The 24,526-nt window shown below is 43.4% G+C and overlaps 1 protein-coding gene across 1 annotated transcript in view; it reads right to left on the minus strand.

Moving 5' to 3' along the window:
- Window positions 1–19,677, minus strand: part of cct6a (chaperonin containing TCP1, subunit 6A (zeta 1)) — a 28,829-nt gene extending 9,152 nt beyond the window's left edge. Inside the window, exons 1-7 of the mRNA XM_083633482.1 lie at window positions 19,466–19,677; window positions 18,703–18,766; window positions 17,988–18,122; window positions 7,670–7,843; window positions 6,738–6,841; window positions 6,331–6,601; window positions 1,975–2,057 (exon numbers count right to left, since the gene is read on the minus strand). Coding sequence (XP_083489608.1) covers window positions 1,975–2,057; window positions 6,331–6,601; window positions 6,738–6,841; window positions 7,670–7,843; window positions 17,988–18,122; window positions 18,703–18,766; window positions 19,466–19,602 — 968 coding nt within the window. The 5' untranslated portion in view covers window positions 19,603–19,677. The remainder of the gene's footprint in view (window positions 1–1,974; window positions 2,058–6,330; window positions 6,602–6,737; window positions 6,842–7,669; window positions 7,844–17,987; window positions 18,123–18,702; window positions 18,767–19,465) is intronic.
- Window positions 19,678–24,526: the final 4,849 nt, after the last annotated feature.

The following is a 24,526-nucleotide window of genomic DNA, read 5'->3' on the forward strand; positions in this document are numbered from 1 at the left end:
TGAGTCTAAGTCGATGTTTGAGGCAAATTTGATGAAATTCCGTCCAGGCGTTCCTCAGATATCGCGTTAACAAACATCGGACGGACGGACGGACGGACAGCCGTACGGACGGACGTACGGACAACCCGGATCCATAATGCCTCCGGCCTGGCTATCGCCGGCGGAGGCATAAAAACATACATACACTAGTGCCACCAGTTACATACAGCTTGTAAATATATATATGTACAAGCAGCCAAGGCGTTTTCAAGAAGAAGGTCAAATTGTGGCTTCTTGAACAAGTCCCTGTCTAAGCTCTGATGTAGTTTCTTTTGTGTATTTTGATATGTATGTTTCTCATCTCTCATTGCATAAATCACACTGTATGAATGCTTCTGCTAATTATTTTATGTTTATATTGTTGTTGTTTTTTTTATCTACCTGTTTTAGACCAAGGACCACAATGGAAATAAGTCTTGACTTTATTGTGCTTTATCCTTGATGTTATTCTTTGAGATCCGTGTCTGTACTTTGTTTAGTACACTGTATTTCAACTTGTAACCGTCATATCAAATCAAATCAAATCAAATATATAAATTGAGGGAGAAAGACCGGCCGGGCGAATCACCCATCACCCCTAACCTCGTCAAGGTAGGCCAGAAACGGGTCCCAAATACCGTAAATTCCGGACTATAAGCCGCGGCTTTTTCCCCGTTTTTTGGCGTTTTTTGGCCCCTGCGGCTTATAGTCCGGTGCGGCTTATCTATAGATTTTTTCCAAAAAAAAAAAAAAAAATCTCTCTTTTTTAGCACTCTTTCTAACTATAAATCCACTTCTGTTTTAATTTCCTCTCTTGCCCTCTTTTCACCACACCGCGGACACTGTGTGCACTGTAAAAAAAAACACAGGTGGTGTTGTGTTATGTTGTTTTGTTGAAATGTTAATAAATGGGAGCTTCCTCAAACAGCCATCTCTTTCCCGACAATCCCCTCTGTGCATGAACCCTTACATATGGTAATTAAACATTAAAACACAATTAAAAAAAAAAAAAAAAAAAAAAAAAAAAAACATTAAAACACCCGCGGCTTATAGTCCGGTGCGGCTTATATATGTAACAAACAGGCAATTTTGCAGGTGCGGCTTATACTCCGGTGCGGCTTATAGTGCGGAATTTACGGTAGTTTGAAATCTCCCAGGTGAGTTGGTCCTCAAGAACCTGAGTCTCTCCATTCGTATAACAGAGATCATGTCCGCCAACCACAACTGAAAAGAGGGTGGAGTGGGGGACTGTTAAATGAGGAAATGCCATTTCCTCATTTAACAGTGCTTGTCCCTCATCTAGCAAAGCCTTCTGCAGGCTCACCGGAATGAGTTTTGAAATGGAGGGACAATAAAATGTCCCCACACCGACATGATTGCAAGTTCTTGGTAAACGACATGATAACGTCATATGCAATGTACCACAAGCCACCTAGTGTTTTGGACGTGTACCGCAGCCAACGTGCCAAGTTACGTTCAAGAGTATGCACAGTCTCTCTCTCGCCGCTAGTCGGCGGCAAGGCTCCAAGACGAGGCTGCGCAGAACCCTGTCAGCGCCTTTACACAGCTGATTTCTTCAACAATAAATGCACTTCATTATTAAGTCATCCTCCTTGTGATCACATTGTTTTAAGTCTTGAGTATTAATATCACAGAGTGAAGTTTCTCTTAACGCAGACCGCCTGCTGCACCATGTGACCAGAAGCCATCGCGCCACGTGGGTTTAGGTTTTCGGTGGCTCCCTCCAGGCCTGACAAATATTCTAGGGGAAACACTGATATGTATGTTCTTACAGGCATATGGCAATGCGAAATTAACTGCAAACTTGGGTTCTGCTTGTGTTGCGTTTGCACATGTCAAGAACAAAATGCCCATCAACCACAACAATCCCATTGCCACTAAACAAAGGCAAATGACCGTTGCAAAATGGCAAACTTTTTTATTTGATTTCCTTACCTCTCCATGTTCCTTCTCTTCGCCCTGCGCAGGGCTACAATGCCTTCTTTGGCCAGGGCATCTAGGGAGTACGGGTCAATACCCTGCAGAATACAACAGAAGAAAAAAGGTATTCATGTATTCAAATGAATTAGAATTCATACAGCTGCCATGTAGGCATCAACTCAAGAAGCAATGCATTTAACATCAGCTTGTTCTGATCCGCTGAATACATGTAGGGGAGAAAGCAGCTCTCCTAATGCAGAGGTAACAGATCAGAGTTCCTGTAGCACAGATATAGGAGACCAAGGAGAGCCACGTTAGCATCCTTGGGTGTTCTCTGTGCAAAGCACGACTTAGAGCATGTGGCAAGAATAAATATATCCTTAAGTTTATTCCACTCTTTATACCGGGGATAGAAACCTGCTAAAAGAAAATGTATCGAGGATACCGATTACTTCTGTGGTAAGAGCAAAAATTCAGGTTGAGCAGAGTACCGTAAATTTCGGACTATAAGCCGCGGCTTTTCCCCCGTTTTTTGGCCCTGCGGCTTATATAACGGTGCGGCTTATCTATGGATTTTATCAGCTAACGGCCGCTCGGGGACCTCCAAAATCTATGGATGTTGGTATGAGGCAGAACGAGAGCAAGACAGACATTACGAGAGCGAGACCCTGATTGGATGATGTTGCAAAAAATGTGCCTCGCGACCTGATTGGAGCACTGTGCCACTACGCTCTCTCAGCCACTACAGTAAAACACCCTCCCTCCTCCCTCGCTCCGGGGGGAAAATGGCAGCGATTGAGCCTGAAAGACAGTCTGAATGAAATTGAATGTAACATTCCCAATTCTATGTATTACATTCTAAAAAACTAACGGCAACATTTTGGAAGGCTAAGCCACACAACTAGCTCGTTGTAATCTAACATCATGCTTCAAAAGATGGAGCACTGGCTGTGTTACGACGATGGCGGCGAGAAGAAGAAGGAAAGAAGGAAATCGAGCAGCAGCACGTAACCTTGGCATCAGGGTGTTGACACAGAGAGCAGACGGCCGAGGTGTGTCCACCGTTCAGATCCGACTGAAGGCCAAAACAGTCGCCACCGAAATGAAAATTGAAAATTTTAGAGGTGGACCATCCTGGTGTTTCAGATTTATGAGACGAAAGGGACTGTCCGTCAGGGCGCGGACAACTGTGTGTCAGCAACTCCCTCCCGACTACCAGGAGAAAATTACAAACTTCGGCGAATTCACACAAAGAAAGATCAAGGAATATTCCATCGGACCGGAGCAGATCATAAATATGGATGAAGTGCCTTTGACGTTCGACCTGCCTCTCACTAGGACTGTTAACAAGAAAGGTGAATCGTCCATCACGTTGAGAACCACAGGTCACGAGAGAACGAATTTCACTTGTGTTCTTGGCTGCACAGCATCTGGAGTAAAGCTCCCGCCGATGGTGATTTTTAAGCGTCTCACAATGCCAAAAGAAAAGATCCCCAGCGGGATATGCTTGTTTTGTTGAAATGTTAATAAATGGGAGCTTCCCCAAACAGCCATCTCTTTCCCGACAATCCCCTCTGTGCACGAACCCTTACATATGGTAATTAAACATCAAAACACCCGCGGCTTATAGTCCGGTGCGGCTTATATATGTAACAAACAGGCAATTTTGCTGCTGCGGCTTATACTCAGGTGCGCCTTATAGTGCGGAAATTACGGTAGTCATTTTTCTTTTTAGATTATTTTTGGGTCGGAAAAGGGTGAGAACCGCTGATCTAGATCAGCAAGTTACAGCCAACCATAGTCATAGATCAGTGTTTCTCAAACTTTCACAGACCAAGGACCACTTAACCAATAAAAAACTAGAACGACCGCAACGCAGACTTATGCCTCCGCCATTAGTTCATTCTGGAGTCCAAATCGCCATTTGAGGCAAATTGGAAGAGATTCCGTCAAGGCGCTCCTGTGATGTTGCGTTACAGAGCTTGGAAATTGGGTGTGTGAGAGGTCACAGTGACCTTGAACTTTGACCACCAAAATGTAATCAGTTCATCCTTGAGTCCAAGTCGATGTTTGAGACAAGTTTGATTAAATTCCGTCAAGGCATTCCTGAGATATCGCGTTAACAAGCTTGAAAATGGCGTTCGAGAGGTCACAGTGACCTTGACCTTTGACCACCAAAATCTAATCAGATCATCCTTGAGTCTAAGTCGATGTTTGAGGCAAATTTGATGAAATTCCGTCCAGGCGTTCCTCAGATATCGCGTTAACAAGCTTGAAAATGGCGTTCGAGAGGTCACAGTGACCTTGACCTTTGACCACCAAAATCTAATCAGATCATCCTTGAGTGTAAGTCGATGTTTGAGGCAAATTTGATGAAATTCCGTCCAGGCGTTCCTCAGATATCGCGTTAACAAGCTTGAAAATGGTGTTCGAGAGGTCACAGTGACCTTGACCTTTGACCTTTGACCACCAAAATCTAATCAGATCATCCTTGAGTCTAAGTCGATGTTTGAGGCAAATTTGATGAAATTCCGTCCAGGCGTTCCTCAGATATCGCGTTAACAAGCTTGAAAATGGCATTCGAGAGGTCACAGTGATCTTGACCTTTGACCACCAAAATCTAATCAGATCATCCTTGAGTCTAAGTCGATGTTTGAGGCAAATTTGATGAAATTCCGTCCAGGCGTTCCTCAGATATCGCGTTAACAAGCTTGAAAATGGCGTTCGAGAGGTCACAGTGACCTTGACCTTTGACCTTTGACCAGCAAAATCTAATCAGATCATCCTTGAGTCTAAGTCGATGTTTGAGGCAAATTTGATGAAATTCCGTCCAGGCGTTCCTCAGATATCGCGTTAACAAACATCGTACGGACGGACGGACGGACGGACAGCCGTACGGACAGCCGTACGGACGGACAACCCGGATCCATAATGCCTCCGGCCTGGCTATCGCCGGCGGAGGCATAAAAACTCAGGGACCACCTAACTCCCAAAACATCCCCAAAAACAATAGGCCTACTACTTCAACTGTAAATGACAAATTACAGGCTAATTAAATGACAAATAGCATTAAGGCTGTACAATGAATCAAATTTCTGGCTTCCCACAATTATGAAAACAAGATAACCGATATAAAAAATATATACAATTTATTTTAGTCCATTTACCATTCATTTCTCCTTTTCAGTTCAAATATATTCAAAGCTCAATAAATGCACAATGTTGCCAAAGTCAAATAGGCTATCTGTTGCCATCTTAAAGTTGCATTCAGTGATGTTTTTGTGTTCAAATAACTGTTAAATGGCTCTATATTCTGACAGCAATCACTGAAATAGAGTGTTTGGTCAGTAACTTGGAACTCCCAACCCCCCGCTGTTGCCTACTCTGTCTCTCTCCTGTAGCCCTGCATGCAGAGTGGACCTATCTCCGCAACCGTAACTCGTAGAGACTCGGGGCTGGTGGCGTTGGATTCGGGGTGAAAAAATACATAGTCCTATATGGGCATCACGATAGACCTTCCGTTTCCCAGAAAACATAACATTTATCTGATTGGATAGTGGGAGGTAAAAAAAAAGGGGGAAAATATAAATCTACTCGCGGACCACTAGGGGGCGCCCGCGGACCACTGTTTGAGAAACACTGCCATAGATTAATCTTCAGAGAGACATTCAAATGTAAACAGCCTGGCGAGAGACTGAGAACAACATCAACAGTCTAAAAGTTTAAGGATTGCAGACTACTAGACATCACTGCAATTACAACATTACCATCTGTCCAAATACTTCTGAACGATTCATATGAAAACAGCGCCTTATTTCTGTGACTTTCATCCAATAAAGTTGAAAATAACCACATATTAAAGCTGACACTGCACTTAAATCTCATGGTCAACATTTCATTTCACATTTAATAAGTCAAACAAAATTAAAGGAGCCAATTAGGGATGCACAATATATCGGCAATCATATCGGTATCGGCCGATGTTAGTCTTTTTTTAACATATCGGTCCGATGTTGCAATGTTAATATCGGTTATCGGTATCAGCCAAATTCTTCACATTGAGATGAAATAATGCAGTAAATCTATGATTTATGGGCTTTTACAAATGTTTTTGAAATAAAGAAATGCATAACTTTTTCAAATTCAGTGTTTACATGTGTTTTTCAGTATGTACAAAACATTTTATTATCATAGATGTGTTTTTATACAGATCATATCGACATCGGTAAATATCGGTTATTGGCCATAACAGCAATCTTAATATCGGTTATCGGCAACGGCCAAACATTTTCATATCGGTGCATCCCTAGAGCCAAAACTTTAAGTAGGCTGATGTTGAAATACTTGTGCAGCTCCACTGTACAACCATACCTTCTGGTTGATGACGACAAAGCTCTTCTCATCATTGGGACAAACGGCGTTCTTCAGGGCAATGATCTTCTGCACGCGTTCCTCAATGAACTTCCTTTCCGCCGACACGAGCTTCTCCCGCTCGTCGGCACTCTTGTAGAAGAAACTGGAGTTGACCTCCGTCTTTTCGTACTCCAAGGAGACATTGCAGGTCAGAACGTAGGCGTCCTCCACCCTCTTCTTCATGTCGGGGTGTCGCGCACCGTGGTCCAGCACCAACCCTCTGATCAGCCTGAGAAAGACGTATTGTGAGCTTTAAGAGGGCTATTTTAAGACTTGGCGATGACAACTTTTCTTTGGTTTGGACAAATCTAATTAAATGGATGAATGACTTTGCATTGCAAGCCTTTTGTCTTAATGAGACTCACTGTGTATCACTGTCAGTCTTGTGTTTCATTTCCATGATTTCCACCATGTACAGGTCGATGGGCTCATTGGGTCTGGCGATGGCCAGCACAGCATCCACTACAGCCTGCAGACAAGCAGTCATGAAACCCATCAGCAACACAATCAGCACTTATTAGGCCTACAGGAATGTGAAAACCAATCTGACTGCAGAAGCACTGTTCAATCCCAACTGGAAAAATGCTCTAAAGTGTAACGTACCCCCAAAACACTTTTTTTTTCCTACAGCTGCCATGTAGGCATCAATTCAAGAAGCAATGCATCATGTACTTGAACAAGCCTGAATTTTAACATAGGTAACATCAGCTTGTTCTGATCCGCTGAATACATGTAGGGGAGAAAGCAGCTCTCCTAATGCAGAGGTAACAGATCAGAGTTCCTGTAGCACAGATATAGGAGACCAAGGAGAGCCACGTTAGCATCCTTGGGTGTTCTCTGTGCAAAGAACAACTTAGAAGCATGTGGCAAGAATAAATATATCCTTAAGTTTATTCCACTCTTTATACCAGGGATAGAAACCTGCTAAAAGAAAATGTATTGAGGATACCGATTACTTCTGTGGTAAGAGCAAAAATTAAGCTTTTTTTTTAGGCGGCGGGCAAACTGTCATGGCGTCGATTTCTGGTAAAAAAAAATCCCTGACCCGAGCACAGCCAAAGAGTATAGCGAGACAAGAGGAGACGTTAATTTCTTGGTTTTTCCCATAGGTTTTTTCAAATAAGCAGCATGCCGCTTTGTCACATATCTGGGGGGGTAAGTCCCCCTTTAAGTATTGCACAAATTTAAACCGTTATCCGTCATCTCTAATCTCCTTAGTTCGTAGGTCAGGTCATAGCTTCAGATGCCAGTCCCTGAAGCCCTGCATTTGCTCTGACATTTTGCCCTCATCTCTCACCTCGGTGAGACAGTCTGCCAGCTCTTTGTGGACCTTGGTTCTCAGGGAGGTGCGCGCTACGTTGATGAGCGTCTCTCTGTCCATTTCCCGAGTCACCTTCAGCTCCTCTAGGACAGCCAAGGCCTTCTCCTTTGCCGCCTCAAAGCCATCCGCAATGATTCTGGGATGGAGGCCCTGCAAGGCAAAAATCAGTTGATGGATTTTGTCTCCTAACATTTTCTGTGTTTCATAACATATTGTCGATTTCATGCATTCTCCAAAGATCCACACACCAAATTATATATATATATATATATATATATATATATATATATATATATATATATATATATATACGCGTTATTCTAGTGAGGCAGGGGAGGAGCCCCCTCCCTTGTTTTTTGAGAAGGAGAGGGAGATTTTATATATATTTTTAATAAAATATCAATCAAATGTGTTTTTTCTTCATAAAAGTCATGGCTGATTTTCTTAAAATGCTTCAACGGTGACATCTGTAGGGCACTGACGGAAAGGACAGTGGTGGCATGCAGACAGAGTCTGTGCCACTGGGTCTGTCTGTGCCCTCAGGGGTATGCTGCATTAATATTACCCCCTTGGGCGTTTCTTTTCCTTTGTAATTTATCTCATGCTAATCTATGATTGGTCGAAAAACACATGCAATTCACAACAGTGAAGCCTCAACCACCCTCACCAATCAACAACCAATTTGTTGATTGGATAGAATGGTAAGATTTACATTGTATTGTCCAATGATGAATGAGTCTCAAAATCTCATCTTCAACACTTGAAGCCATGGTTCCTCCACCTCTCTACTGTAAACTAGGAAGTGATGACTCCACTGACACTAAAATGGATAGATTTACACGACAGTAGTTTCTGTTCCACTTCTTTTTTTTGTTTTATCAAGCAGTAAGTTAGCTCACAAGCCACTGCAGTAGTTTTAACACAAAACACACGTTTCACTTTCCAAACGGATTTGGTGCGGGACGCGCGCGGACACGGAAATCTCCGCAGACACTGGGATACTGTAGTCTCGGCTGCCCCCGGTTACAGACGGCATAGTCTCGCTTGCCAGAGTCTGGCTGGGGAGGCTTTCTATTGTGGACTAGAGGGGGGAAAATGCTGTTTACAGCCATCCACCGGACGTACCATGCAGGCTGCTTCATTGCATAATCCACATCAATCGTTTTCAGCATGTAGCAATGAGCTAGCAACTAGCGCTGCTGCTGTTATTAGCCGCTTTCACACCGGCCTTGAAAGCGGGTAAATGTTACGGAATATGTGATCCGCGCCTCCAATGTGAAAGTGGTGAAAGCGGATTGGTGGATAAATGTGTTACGCCTTTCGTTCTGCCAGTGGAGGTTGTCATAGCGCCGTATCACCATCCACTCCGCCTCCACCTGAAAGGCTAGGACCCGCGACACGGAACAGCCTACTATCAGAAGTAAGATAACCAAAGCATAGGCTATCTGCAGTAGGGTTGTCACGATACCAAAGTTTTGACTTTGATACCGATACCAAGTTTAGTATCACGATACTCGATACTGATACGATACTCGATACAGATACGATACTCGATACCTAATGGATAAGAAACCGAATGTCCACAAGGTTGATCACATTCACAAATTCAAGGTTTAGTAACACTGTGGGATTGAAGGACACCTTTTGAAATGGGCCTCTCTGGTGTTAGAAGACCACCATATTAACTGAATGTTTCTGTATTAGAAGAATAACTAACTGAATGTTTCTGTGTTAGAAGAATAACGCCATATTAACTGAATGTCTCTCAGTGTTAGAACAACGCCATAATGTAGGCCAGTGGTTCCCAAATGGTGTGCCTAGGCACACTGGTGTGCCTTAGGACAAGTCCAGGTGTGCCTTGGGATTTTGCATTATTGCAATTGCAAATGTAGCCTAAAAGTTTAAACTATACAAAAAGTGAGTTGCTGCTTTGATGTAGTAATTTTGCAAAGTTTCAAATTAATTCCTAGAGTAATATATTTTGTCAAATTTTATTTGACATTACTAAATAAAAAAACATTTAGAGTGATAAGAGTAATAGCGGCTATTTTGCACTGATAGATTGAAACCACTCAATGTTTGAGACAGGTCCTTTGCCTGTCTCATTGAAAATAGAAACACAGAACTGCAGCACTGCAGCATCTTACATAGCCTACAGTGTGCTGTGTGCACACTGTAGGCTATGTAAGATGGCTCAGACCGAAAAGTTATTAGTGTGTCTGTCCAGTAACACACGATAACGTAGTAAGGGTAACCCAGGTTATTTATTTTGTTGTGACACATTACAGATGTCACTCAAAGGCCACACGCGCGTGCTTTACCGACGGCTCCTGAACGCGTCATGTGCAGGACTGGAGAGGATGCAGCTGAGAGTGTTTGTCTGCTCTCAACTCCGTGAATATCGCTTTAATCTTCATAACAGCGGCTCATTACCCGCTGTACACAACGTGCACCAGTTCTGCACAAGCACTCGCGGGTCTCTCCTCCTTTTACCGACTCTCACTAATCTCACCGCTGTTTACATGCTTTTCAGATCGGCTAGCTAACGCTAACACGCTAGCTATACTTAGCTGTTAGCTACTTTAGCTTAGCTCTCTCCCTCTCGGTAAGATTCATGTTCGTTACGCATAACATTCGTGTATATGGAGGGGGAGAAGTCTCCCGCTAGTGTTGATGTCCAGTGTGATGGCAGAGACACTGGGAAATGTGTGTTTATTTGTTGCTTCGCGTGTAACGTTAGACGAGGAATCCCGCAACTTCATTTTAAAAGCACAGCAACGACCAGTTAAAGTGATGGTACCGAACTTTGGGAACTTCCAATACCGAACCGTTTTAAATAAAAAGTATAGAAAAAGTATTTGTGTGTGGAGTTTGCATGTTCTCCCCGTGCCTCCCGGGGGTTTCCTTCATATAGGAACCCCCTTCACAAAAACATGCAATATCCTGGTTGCTAATGTGGTTCCTCCTCTGGTCGTTAAGGGCGCCTGTTCAGAGGGAGGGGAACTGGTTGGAATAGCGTGAACCTCCCACGTGCTATGTCCTACCGGTGAAGCTTCCTCTGTCAGGTGAAAAGAAGCGGCTGGCTAACTGCCCATGTCTCGGAGGAAGCATGGAGCCAGTTTCGGCTCTCCCCAGATCGGCAGAGGGTGGAGTAGCAACCAGGATAAAGAAATTACGTTAGCACTAATGGGGGATAAAAATGGGATAAAAAAAATCGGGGGGAAAAAAAAGAAAAAAAAGAGAAAAAGTATTACATTTCGGTATACCGTGCAACCCTAATCTGCGTGTGTCTCGCCTGTTGTGCGTTAAATAGACTCCTCGGTTATAATAATAATCTCTCTCGCAATAGAGAGCCGCAGGGATGACATATTTTTGTAGTTTGAGCGCGGAAGTCCTGGACTTCATGGCTCTTCACTGTTTCTGCCTATGGGATTTTTGAATGGGTTTTTGGCGCGATGCTTCAAATAAGATCTCTGGGCAACGCAAGCTTAATCAAACGCGAACCAGTGTTCAGCGGGATAATCTTCACACATGAGGACCACTTTCATGAGTTTTGAAGCATAAATGCGAGCCCTAGAAGTAAAAAGCTTGTGCTAAGCTAATTCAGAACTACACAGTGTCGCATAGGCTTCCACGTCACGTCACCACTCAACCTGGGGCCAGTTGCACCAAGTGGTCTTAACTATGCCTGGTCGTAACTCCTACGTCGGTCTTAGTTACGTAATACCAGTCTTTAGAGTGGATTTATGCCTGTTGCACCAATAGGGCTTACATCTGGTCTTAACTACGCTGGTCGTAGCAATGCGCGTTCATGTGAATTGCTGGGGAATGCCCTCTGATTGGGCCAAAAATGTGCCTCGCGCCGTCACCCACTACTGTATGTGTGTCACTACACCCTCCCTCCTCCCACCCCCCTCCTCCTGTGGAAGCCCCGGGGGAAATGGCGGCGATTGAGTGTCAGGCAGTCTGAATGAAATTGAATGTAACGTTCCCAATTCTATGTAGTAAATTCTAAAAAACGACACTCAACATTTTGGAAGGCTAAGCCACACAACTAGTTTGTTATAATCTAACTTCATGCTTCAAAGGCAACTTTACTACGATGAGGATGGTAAGGACTCAATTACAGCAGGTCTCTGCTGATAGACACGGAGATCTCTGTTACAGGCAGGCACTTCATTACGCCTGACCAGGCGTTAAGAGTTACGCCTGGGCGTAGTGAAAAGAAGGCTTAAGCCCTCTTGGTGCAACCGGCGTAGTTGTTAGGTCGTAAAGTTACAACCAACTTAGCTTAAGACCAGTCGTAAGACCACTTGGTGCAACTGGCCCCTGGAGTGTTGTTGATGTGTGCGCTGCTGTGCACGGATTACCCCGGGCTGAACCAGGTGAGGGAAAGATCATTTCCGTGTTCATCCTTTGAAGTGATGACGTTATTGACGTATAATATCCCCGTCGACTTAACAGTGTAGTCTCTTTTTTTTTTCTCACATTTCTGTTTATTGAAGTTTTCAGGGCATAGATGTAGATGATACAGCACATCAGTATTTCAATTTCACTGCCTGTTATACAGTGTAGTCTCATTTAGCCGTTTGCTAGCTAGCCGCCCTTTTAACGGCACGTAAAAGCTTAAAAACTCATAAAAGTGGTCCTCATGTGTGAAGATTATCCTGCTGAACACTGGTTCGCGTTTGAATAAGCTTGCGTTAACCACAGACCTTATTTGAAGCATCGCGCCAAAAACCCATTCAAAAATCCCATAGGCGAAAACAGTGAAGAACCGGGAGTGTTAGCATCAATGTTTTCCGGACTCATTCCTGCGGCTCTCTATAGGTGCGCACAGAGAAATCCATCTGCAGTTTCTACACTTCACTGTGGGTTTGTGATGCACCTGTGTTGAACCAATGGGCGCACAGCTTGATGCGTTTATCGTCATCCTGTGTCATCCGCAGTCGGTGGGGCGGCGCCTTGCTCCAAATCTGCGCCAGCCTTGCTCTCACGAGCAAGTCCCGTGGCTCACGCAGTCGGAGCAAGTCGGACAACTTTTCTAACCATCATGCAATGGGGCAAGAAAGGCGCTGGTCGAATCTGCGCAGAACTTGCTCATCTCAAACAAGCCTATTCACTTGGCAAGACCCGCCCCTGTTGTCTTCTGACTGGCTAGTCCTCCTAACCGATGATGCAATCCTAGATTCACCGGTCACCCTTACACCCCCCCCCCCCCAAACGTAGCACGTGGGAGGATCATGCTACTCCCCCCAGTTCCCCTCCCCCCAACCGACCAGAGGAGGTGCTAGTGCAGCGACCGGGACTCCATCTCTCGCCAGCTTCCCACCCACAGACAGTCAATTGTGTCTGTAGGAAAGTCTGACGAGGCCGGCAGTACCGCAGCTACAGCAAATTGAACCTGGGTCTCCGCAATTTACTTACTTAACACATTGAGTGCCAGCGACGCCATATGGCGTCAAGAGAAATTTACCGTAGGCTGCCAGCGACGCCAAATGGCGTCAATAACTCCAAATTCATATTTTGACGGGGGAATGTCGATCTAAGCCTCTTACATCGCCTCTTACAATATGGGAGCTATTGAATGTGTCTAACCTATTTTACAGAACCCTTAGGTGGCGACAGTGCCCTCCCGATTAGACAAAGGCCAGGAGAAAAGACAGAAGAAGTCATGAGGAAACGGAAATCGCCATTGATATGCTTGAAGCATAACGTCGTTAGCTGTGCCTGTGAACAGCAGTCATCTGCTGCCACAATTGAGCCCCATCCATGTCCGCTGCGATAGTCCATCCATATGATTTAGTTGCCGACACGGCGACACCAGCGTCTTTATGAAAAGTGACATTATTCTCAGCTGGGAGCCGAGGACACGCTGTAAAAAAGCGGGGGGTGCAGGCAGCGGACTTTTCAGTGCAGATCAAACAGAGCAAACCGCAGCAGAGCAGAGACACTCGACTCCTCCCACCACGGAGGAGGAGGAGGGGGGTGGGGCACGCAGGGCACTAACAGCATACAACCATTGACAGTACACACACACCCATGCAGCAGCAGGCTCGATGTTTGTTCAACTCAAAGCAGAATTCATTCTGTCGCCTTTCTAACATAAAGATGTGATTATCTCAGAAACCAATTTCAGCATGCTCTTTTTGGTCGAAAACACTCTTTTTCAGAGGGGTGTATTTCCAAAATGGAACGGTTTATAAACACAGTTTTTTTTTTAATTAAACAGAAGGGTTCAAAGTTTCATTGAGGCTATTGGTTGTCCATATAAGAGGAACACAAAAAATTATATGGCTATATTAAAATGCATTGCGGCCTATGTGGCACAGTACAGCACCTTTTGCCCAAGGGCCGTGGCACTCAAAGTGTTAACACAGGTGGATTTAACACGTTCACATAGACCGTACTGCTACACATCCTTGGCGAGATCAATAGTCAAGTCAAGTCAAGTTTATTTATATAGCACCTTTCATACACAAAGGCAATTCAAGGTGCTTTACAAAAAAAAAAAAAAAATCGAAAAAAACAAGCAGCAAAGCAATGCATATATAAACTAGAACGACCGCAACGCGGACTTATGCCTCCGCCATTAGTTCATTCTTGAGTCCAAGTGGATGTTGGAGCCAAATTGGAAGAAATAGCATCAAGGTGTTTCTGTGCAGAATTGGATATTTGAGCCAAATGTGAAGAAATTTAGTCAATGTGTTACTGAGATATGGCGTTACCGAGCTTGAAAATGGCATTTGTTAGGTCACTGTGACCTTGACCTTTGACCTTTGATAACCAAAATGGAATCAGTTCATCCTTGAGCCTAAGTGAATGTTTAAGGCGAATCTGATGAAATTCCGTCCAGGCGTTCCTCAGATATCGCGTTAACAAGCTTGAACATGGCGTTTGAGAGGTCACAGTGACCTTGACCTTTGACCTTCAAAATCTAATCAGATCATCCTTGAGCCTAAGTGAATGTTTAAGGCGAATCTGATGAAATTCCGTCCAGGCGTTCCTCAGATATCGCGTTAACAAGCTTGAAAATGGCGTTCGAGAGGTCATAGTGACCTTGACCTTTGACCTTTGACCACCAAAATCTAATCAGATCATCGTTGAGCCTAAGTGAATGTTTAAGGCGAATCTGATGAAATTCCGTCAAGGCGTTCCTCAGATATGGCGTTAACAAACATCCGTACGGACGTACGTACGGACGGCCGGCCGTACGTACGTACGGACGGACAACCCGGATCCATAATGCCTTCGGCCTGGCTTCGCCGGCGGAGGCATAAAAACACAGCCGACAGTTTTAGTTAGAATATATACCGTAATTTCCGGACTATAAGGCGCACCGGAGTATAAGCCGCAGCAGCAAAATTGCCTGTTTGTTACATATATAAGCCGCACCGGACTATAAGCCGCAGGTGTTTAATGTTTTTTTTTTTTTTTTTTTTTTTGTGTTTTAATGTTTAATTACCATATGTAAGGGTTCGTGCACAGAGGGGATTGTCGGGAAAGAGATGGCTGTTTGAGGAAGCTCCCATTTATTAACATTTCAACAAAACAACATAACACAACACCACCTGAGTTTTTTTTTTACAGTGCACACAGTGTCCGCGGTGTGGTGAAAAGAGGGCAAGAGAGGAAATTAAAACAGAAGTGGATTTATAGTTAGAAAGAGTGCTAAAGAAGAGAGAATTCCGTTTTTTATTTTAGTTACTCACAGTACTATTGACCAGTCCAACTCAAAAGATATTCGGCAGTTTCACTTTGAGCTCTTGTTCCGCCGCTGTCCATCAATGGTTATGACGAGTCTCGCTGGGTACAGTACGCCAAAGCGATATCCATTGACTTTAACCTTTTCGATGATGCTGTTGTATGTTGCGCGTTTCTGTTGCACCAACGCGGAGAGGTCCTGCCGGACGAAAAAGCGCGTACCCTTCTGCGGGGAAGAGGCTTCTTCTCGGTGTCAGGCCGGGGTCTGGACGTGGCCGAGGCGCCCGGTGTGCCCTGTCCACTGTGGTTTCTCGCCTTCCTTCAGGTCCAGGATGTAACACAGGATTTTGCCAAGGAAAGCGTCCATGTCACCAATCTCAGCTCCTCTTTTACATTGATCAGGCGAATGTTATTTCTTTTACTCCTGCTGATTAAGTCATCAACCTGCGTGTGCAGGGTTTCGATTTGTTTTTGCATTTTATCCATTTTCGGACTCACTGTGTTGTTTTTGTCCTCCAGTGCGCTGATGCGCTTTTCCGCATTAGAAACTCTGTTCACGGTTGCCTTATTTTCTTTAGTGAGTGAGTGGATGGACTTCTGCACGTTTTCAAGCTGCTCAAAACCTCTGAGCGATGTCGGACTTAATCGATAGTGTTTCACGGAGTAAAAGTTAAGCCCAAGCCGTGTATCTCCAGCCTCCAGCAGGTGAGTCATTTCCTCATTCATGGCGGTGATTGCTTCGTCTCTTTTCTTTCTGCTTACTGGTTTTCAGTCTTGTGCTTCTTCCAGCAGACATTCGCCCCACTCTTTAAAGTTATTCAGTTGGTTCTGGTCACCTTATTCATTTTAGATCAGATCGCTAAAACATATTGTTTGGTCTGGTGTAGCAGCTGTCTAGCTGAGCGCCATGTTCACCGTGATGCCGGTTGATTTCCGCCAAATGATGTCAAGTCAAGTCAAATTTTATTTATATAGCACCTTTCATACAGAAAGGCAATTCAAGGTGCTTTACAAAAAAATAATCGAAAAAACAAGCAGCAAAGCAATGCACATAAAATGTGCAGATGAAGCTGTGTAACCTGTAAAATCCATCGATTTTGGCGGGTCACCGAGTGGCCGTTTGCTGAAAAAATCCATAGATAAGCCGCACCGTTATATAAGGCGCAGGGGCCAAAAAACGGGGGAAAAGCCGCGGCTTATAGTCCGAAATTTACGGTACTCAAATTAACAAACATGAAACATTATTTCTGTTTTAAATAAGTTACAAGGCATTCTTCAGTATTATTATTACATGTACAGTCCATTTGTTGGAAATGTACAGGAAAAAAAATTAAAAATTACAGGCCGAATACAGGTTTATTCTGCCGGGCTGGAGAGAGGCAGTAGTTTAGTAGCAGTTAAAGGCAAGAGTAAACATAAAGGTCTTTAGCTTGGATTTAAAAATAGGCAGAGTAGGGGCAGATCTAATGTGTTCAGGGAGTTTGTTCCAGTTATGAGAGGCATAGTGGGAGAACGCGGCTTCACCATGTTTTGATTTGGTCCTCGGGACAATTAGTAGACCAGTGCCTGAAGATCTCAGGGATCTGGATGGTTCATAGTGTAGAAGCATTTCAGAGATGTAGTGTGGGCCTGACCCGTTGAGAGATTTGTAAACTATTAGCAGAATTTTAAAGTCTATTCTAAGATTTACTGGCAGCCAATGCAGGGATTTGAGAACTGGTGTAATGTGTTCAGCTTTCTTGGTTCTTGTTAGAACTCTAGCAGCCGCATTCTGAATGAGCTGTAGTTGTTTAATAGCTTTTTTGGGAAGACCATTGAAAAGACTGTTGCAGTAGTCTAGCCTGCTAGAAATGAAAGCATGAATTAGTTTTTCAAGATCTTGTTTGGACATATAGCCTCTAATCCTTGCTATATTTTTTAGATGATAGAAGGCAGATTTTCTTATAAGCTTGATGTGGGAGTTGAAATTTAGATCAGAGTCAATAATAATGCCAAGATTTTTTACCTGGTCCTTTGGCTTCAAAGATAGGGATTCGAGGTGAGCAGTAACTTTGAGCCTATCTTCTTTTTTGCCGAAGACAATTATCTCTGTTTTGTCTTTATTAAGTTGGAGAAAATTCTGGCACATCCAATCATTAATTTGCGCAAGGCACTGACACAGTGTCTCTATGGGGGCATAGTCATCCGATGAGAGGGCTATGTAAAGTTGGGTGTCATCTGCATAGCTATGGTAAGCTATTTTGTTTTTTTGCATAATTAGGCCCAGAGAGAGCATATAAAGGTTAAATAGGACAGGACCTAAAATTGATCCTTGGGGTACCCCACATGTCATTTTGGTTTGGTCAGATGTGTAGTTGCCAATGGAGACAAAGTAGTTCCTGTCTTGCAGATAAGATCTGAACCACTCTAGGACCGTGCCGGAAAGCCCGACCCAGTTTTCCAGTCTGTCCAGTAGAATTTCGTGGTCAACCGTGTCAAAGGCAGCGCTGAGGTCTAGTAACACTAAGATTGAGATTTTACCTGAATCAGTGTTCATTCAATAGACAGAATAAGCGTAGAGGTTTTTAATAGACAGGTCTCGACCTCTCACCTCTGACACGTAGAGGTCGGCCTGCTTCAGGAGTTCGCCAATGATGAGAACATTGGAAGTGGTCCCATCACCTGTGATGTCATCCTGCGCCGTGGCAACCTTAGCAATGAGCGATGCTGTGGGATGCTGAATTTGCTGAGGGAACAATAAAATAAACATTTGCAAACGCACCGGAACACCAAACGGAAGATCTTCATCACAGGGGTTAAGCAAAAACCCTTGAGGGTGCATGAAAGAGTACAAATTATAATGATCAAATCCGGATTTTCCCCAATCATGTGGTGGTGTACTTGTCTGATGAATACATGTAGGGGAGGCAACAACTCCTGCAGACCATAGCTGCAATCTGCTTGTTGTAGCAGACATACAAGACATGTTGCCTCTGTGCAACATGTGAAAATGCATATTGAAATACATCCATGAAAGTAAAGCATTTTGAATGCATGCTCATTCAAGTGTAAGTTATTGATATTATATATATTACATGTTATATACGTTACGTTATATATTATAGTTGTATTATATATTACAACTCGATTATTATCCTATTATGTTGATGTGAGAATGTGCTAGCACAGTCTCCCTGCAGTCTTTAAATGACAAGACACAATAGGGGTGTGGTTACTAATGCCTATATTCATGACTGGACAGTAAACAGTAAGATAAATAAGTCGGTTGCACAAAATAGAGATTTCACAGTTGAACCGTTGCTTACCATCTCATGTAACAAGACATTGCCATCTTTGGTCAACTTTATGTCCCCCGCACCAGACACAAGCCTGTCGGTCGAGACACACAGGGATGGGTTAGCAGAGGCAAGTGAGACGGGCAGCTAAGTTAGCTAAGGTTACTGTTTACATGGCAATGCTGGTCAACAACAGTGAAATAAAATGTGGTGAGCCGTCTGGACTAGTACAGGCAGACAAGGCGTGACAACAGTAAATTGTCAGACAGATTATGAAGCATAATCTCATTGAACTTCCTTACACAGCATAACAAACGTTGCGGTTAAACGAATTTCAAGACAACATTAGCTCCTAACTTTGAAAAAGCAAAAGGCAGGTTTGGCAGAAACTAAATTTAACTAACTAGCGTTAAGTGTTTTGTGTAGTGTAGTAAGTGTTGGCATTAGCGCAGTCTGCTAACCGGCTGGTGGCGCTGTCATGCTAACATTAGCTTGATTGTCAAAACGGATCATGACGATGACAAGGCAGGGCAACGTGCGCCGGTAAAATACGGTTTGCAGTTAGCAAGGGAGGCCTCAACTGAACCGTTAGTTTAACATAAACGTATAAATTACGCCATATGCACGACTTATTAAATGACACAGATAACATACATAAACTGGTGGCGATTACAACGCTAAACCACTTGCCCAAACACTCATTAGAAGCTACTGTTAGCAAGTTAGCTTAGCAAGTGTGCTTAACAAAAGGTTCCGCTGCTGCGCATGCTGCACGGGGCTGGACGCTGCTCACATTTTCATGGTCCCTTTAGGTCCCAGGTTACTCTTCAGCACATCTTGAAGTCCGCGGGCGGCACTGATGTTAACAGCCAGGGCCGCCTGGGCCCGGGCTACCTCTGCTTTCGGGTTGAGAGCTTTTATCGCAGACATGGCGAAGCAGTTAGAGCCAGCGAAGGAGGGGGAAAACTGGTCCGCGCTGTTCGGGAGTAGACTGCTCGGCCTCGGACGCTCACGAGAAGGGGTGTCGGCTTCCAGAAGGCTCCAACATGTGTTTTGGTGCTGCGTTTACTGACCCCCCGAATAAACTCGACCTGTATGGAAGATGTAGCTTTCACTTATTATGTGCTGGATTTTTTTCAATTGGAACTTGCCACAGGTGATTGATCAGAATCACGGAGATGTCTTTCAAGATGTATTGGGGCAAACAGCCGATATATATATATATATATTTTTTTTTATCCTCTCTCTCTGTCTAGATTTCCGACTGCACATTAGACAGCACATAACAGACAGCACATGAAGGCAACATTGTGCGAGTGCCTGATTGGTTCAGACGTTTGTCAATCATAATATCCCGGAAACTGTTCCATGCTACAATGGATCATCCGGAGGCACATAATGATTGGGCCGATCCATTCTTGCATCAACCGCTTTGAATCCCACAGTTTTGTGATAAAAGCATAAAATTGGGTAGGCTACACCGTACGTAGGCCAATACGAGGGATCAGCCGAGCAGCATTTTGGTAAACAAACCGCGTCACCCACAAACCGTGGGTGGCAACGGCAATGGAACCCTATGGAGCCTGAATTTGAGCATCTGACTCTAGCCGGCTGCCCGTGTTTACAATTTAAAAACGGCAACAGTTCACACAACCTTAATAGTCTAGGCCGGAATCTGTGAGAAAAAATGACCCAACCTTAAACTAATTGCAACAGAAATTATTTGTGTTGTATTCAGCTCTTGAAACCTTCCAATTTAACATAGCCTACTAAAAATCCCAGTAGTGGAACATTGTCAAAATTGGCATTGTCTCCACAAAGGAGGTGATGTTTTCTGTGCCATTTGTCTGACCGTTTGTCTGTTAGCAGGAGGATTACGGCAAAAGTACTGGGCCGATTTTCATGAAACTTGGTGGAAGGGTGTAGCATGGGCCAAGGAAGAACCCATTACACTTTGGGGCGGATCTGATCCGGGTCGGCTCAAAGGAGGGGGCGGGGCTAGGGAAAAGGGTCCGTTGCTAGGGATAGGAAGGTCGTAGAGAGTCTGGATTCGAGAGGTGGGTAGGGGACATGGACAGGTGGGGGGAGTGTATGTGTGAGGGGGGGTGTGGTCAGGAAAGGGGCGGGGCTAGGGAAAAGCCCTACCAAACATACTGTAACATAACAAAACAAAACATAAAAAATGTAGCTAAGTGTGGCTAATATGTTCTAATGCTACAGTTAGTGGAAAAGGGTGAGTTTTCATGCACATCTTGTTCCCTCAGACAACCATCGCAAACCATAACTTCATAGTCATGTCATTCATGAGTCTCGCATTGGAGGCAATTTGATTTCGGCAAGGCACAGCGCAAGTTGTAGCTCAAACATGCAGACGAGTGGACAGGCTAAGTGTTCTCCATATCCGAAGGTTATGGATAAGTTGACCGCCATTTATCATCTGTTACCAATGACAGTCATTGTCTGTTACCATTCAAAGTAGGCTAGCTTAATAAGCACTTACTAGTTAGCTAATAGCTTACTAATAGACAGCTTAATAATAGCTTATTAATATACTTGTACTATCTGTTGTTATTCATGTTCTTTGTGCAAATAAACAATAAACAAAAATAAATAAACAATAAACATAAACTTATAACACTTATAAAGCCTCAGCCAGGCGGTAATGCAACATAAAGGATGCCAACTGCCATAAAACACCACAGAAGAAGGATTTATTACATCACTGATGACATCACAATTGCTCAAGTGACATCACTGATGACATCACTGATAGGCCTACATGACAATCGTGACATCACAATCATGGCACACATGCCGCCTGCCCACTTATGTTTCCTGTTAGGACCACTGCAATCAGTATGCCAGAAAGCCATTAGAAGAAGAATGCTTTCAGGAAATACCAACAAAAGAGGAGAGGGGATCGGGTTTTACAGAATGTAAGGAAACAGTGGATGGATAAATTCAGAAGGAGGCGGTAATGCAACATAAAGGATGCCAACTGCCATAAAACACCACAGAGGAAGAAGCCCTTCAGGATTCATTTGCCCAAGATCTTCATGCTGCAGATGCCAGCTATCTGTACCAAAAAACAAATACCTCAGACCTTTGATGAAGAACATGGTTGTCCAAAGAAAAAGAGCAGACAGCTATTTAGAACAGAATGACGATGAGCAAATTGCACTTGGAGAAGTAACTGTGAAAATTGAACAATAACCTTGAAATGGTGATCAAATAATCATTACAGAAATCAATGGCAAACCAGAAGTGGTTACGTGAAAGCGCCTATTGAAGCCGAAGCCCTCAAATATTTTGAGTGCATTTTTGCATGCATCTAGGAAGGACAATAATGATGTTGATGAAGAAAAAGTGTGTCTTGTGAAAACCGCTGCCAGACTGGTAAAGACTGACATAAAAGATATCAAGATTCCCAGAGATGCATATCCCTCAAAATATATCATCTGCCAAAGGAAACATGGAAACCCTTCAGCTTCTCCTCAAAGAAATGTTTGGGAAACGCTTTCGAATACAGCCCGCAAATAAGCATGTAGTTAGAGTATAACAACGGGGTTTAGCTGTAGTTATAGTCTAACTACGGGGTTTAAGGAGTGAATTATAAGATCTGTACTTATAGTCTAACTACGGGGTTTAAGGAGTGTAGTTATAGTATAACAACTGGGTTTAAGGAGTGTAGTTATGGTATAACAACGGGGTTTAAGGAGTCTAGTTAGAGTATAACAACGGGGTTTAAGGAGTGAAAAAATACTTTAACTAGAGGGTAACAAGATCTGTACTTATAGTCTAACTACGGGGTCGCGGGCTGTATTATGAAGCAGGGGACAAATGTTTGTACTTATAGGCTAATTACGGGGTACCACACTATACTTACAGGGTAACTACGGGGTTTAAGGAGTGTAGTTAGAGTATAACAACGGGGTTTAAGGAGTGTAGTTAGAGTATAACAACAGGGTTTAAGGAGTGTAGTTAGAGTATAACAACGGGGTTTAAGGAGTGTAGTTAGAGTATAACAACGGGGTTTAAGGAGTGTAGTTAGAGTATAACAACGGGGTTTAAGGAGTGAAAAAATACTTTAACTAGAGGGTAACAAGATCTGTACTTATAGTCTAACTACGGGGTCGCGGGCTGTATTATGAAGCAGGGGACAAATGTTTGTACTTATAGGCTAATTACGGGGTACCACACTATACTTACAGGGTAACTACGGGGTTTAAGGAGTGTAGTTAGAGTATAACAACAGGGTTTAAGGAGTGTAGTTAGAGTATAACAACGGGGTTTAAGGAGTCTAGTTAGAGTATAACAACGGGGTTTAAGGAGTGAAAAAATACTTTAACTAGAGGGTAACAAGATCTGTACTTATAGTCTAACTACGGGGTCGCGGGCTGTATTATGAAGCAGGGGACAAATGTTTGTACTTATAGGCTAATTACGGGGTACCACACTATACTTACAGGGTAACTACGGGGTTTAAGGAGTGTAGTTAGAGTATAAAAACGGGGTTTAAGGAGTGTAGTTAGAGTATAACAACAGGGTTTAAGGAGTGTATGAGTATAACAACAGGGTTTAAGGAGTGTAGTTAGAGTATAACAACGGGGTTTAAGGAGTCTAGTTAGAGTATAACAACGGGGTTTAAGGAGTGTAGTTAGAGTATAACAACGGGGTTTAAGGAGTGAAAAAATACTTTAACTAGAGGGTAACAAGATCTGTACTTATAGTCTAAATACGGGGTCGCGGGCTGTATTATGAAGCAGGGGACAAATGTTTGTACTTATAGGCTAATTACGGGGTACCACACTATACTTACAGGGTAACTACGGGGTTTAAGGAGTGTAGTTAGAGTATAACAACGGGGTTTAAGGAGTCTAGTTAGAGTATAACAACGGGGTTTAAGGAGTGTAGTTATAGTCTAACAACGGGGTTTAAGGAGTGTAGTTAGAGTATAACAACGGGGTTTAAGGAGTGTAGTTAGAGTATAACAACGGGGTTTAAGGAGTGTAGTTAGACAATGGGGTTTAAGGAGTCTAGTTAGAGTATAACAACGGGGTTTAAGGAGTCTAGTTAGAGTATAACAACGGGGTTTAAGGAGTGTAGTTAGAGTATAACAACGGGGTTTAAGGAGTGTAGTTAGAGTATAACAACGGGGTTTAAGGAGTCTAGTTAGAGTATAACAACGGGGTTTAAGGAGTCTAGTTAGAGTATAACAACGGGGTTTAAGGAGTCTAGTTAGAGTATAACAATGGGGTTTAAGGAGTCTAGTTAGAGTATAACAACGGGGTTTAAGGAGTCTAGTTAGAGTATAACAACAGGGTTTAAGGAGTCTAGTTAGAGTATAACAACGGGGTTTAAGGAGTCTAGTTATAGTCTAACAACGGGGTTTAAGGAGTGTAGTTAGAGTATAACAGCGGGGTTTAAGGAGTGTAGTTAGAGTATAACAACAGGGTTTAAGGAGTCTAGTTAGAGTATAACAACGGGGTTTAAGGAGTCTAGTTAGAGTATAACAACGGGGTTTAAGGAGTCTAGTTAGAGTATAACAACGGGGTTTAAGGAGTCTAGTTAGAGTATAACAACGGGGTTTAAGGAGTGTAGTTAGAGTATAACAACGGGGTTTAGGGCTGTAGTTATAGTCTAACTACACTCCTTAAACCCCGTTGTTATACTCTAACTACACTCCTTAAACCCTGTTGTTATACTCTAACTAGACTCCTTAAACCCCGTTGTTATACTCTAACTAGACTCCTTAAACCCCGTTGTTATACTCTAACTAGACTCCTTAAACCCCGTTGTTATACTCTAACTACACTCCTTAAACCCCGTTGTTATACTCTAACTACACTCCTTA

This window comes from Poromitra crassiceps (genome assembly GCF_964638095.1).
Source record: "Poromitra crassiceps genome assembly, chromosome: 1".
Classification (NCBI taxonomy): Eukaryota; Metazoa; Chordata; class Actinopteri; order Beryciformes; family Melamphaidae; genus Poromitra; species Poromitra crassiceps.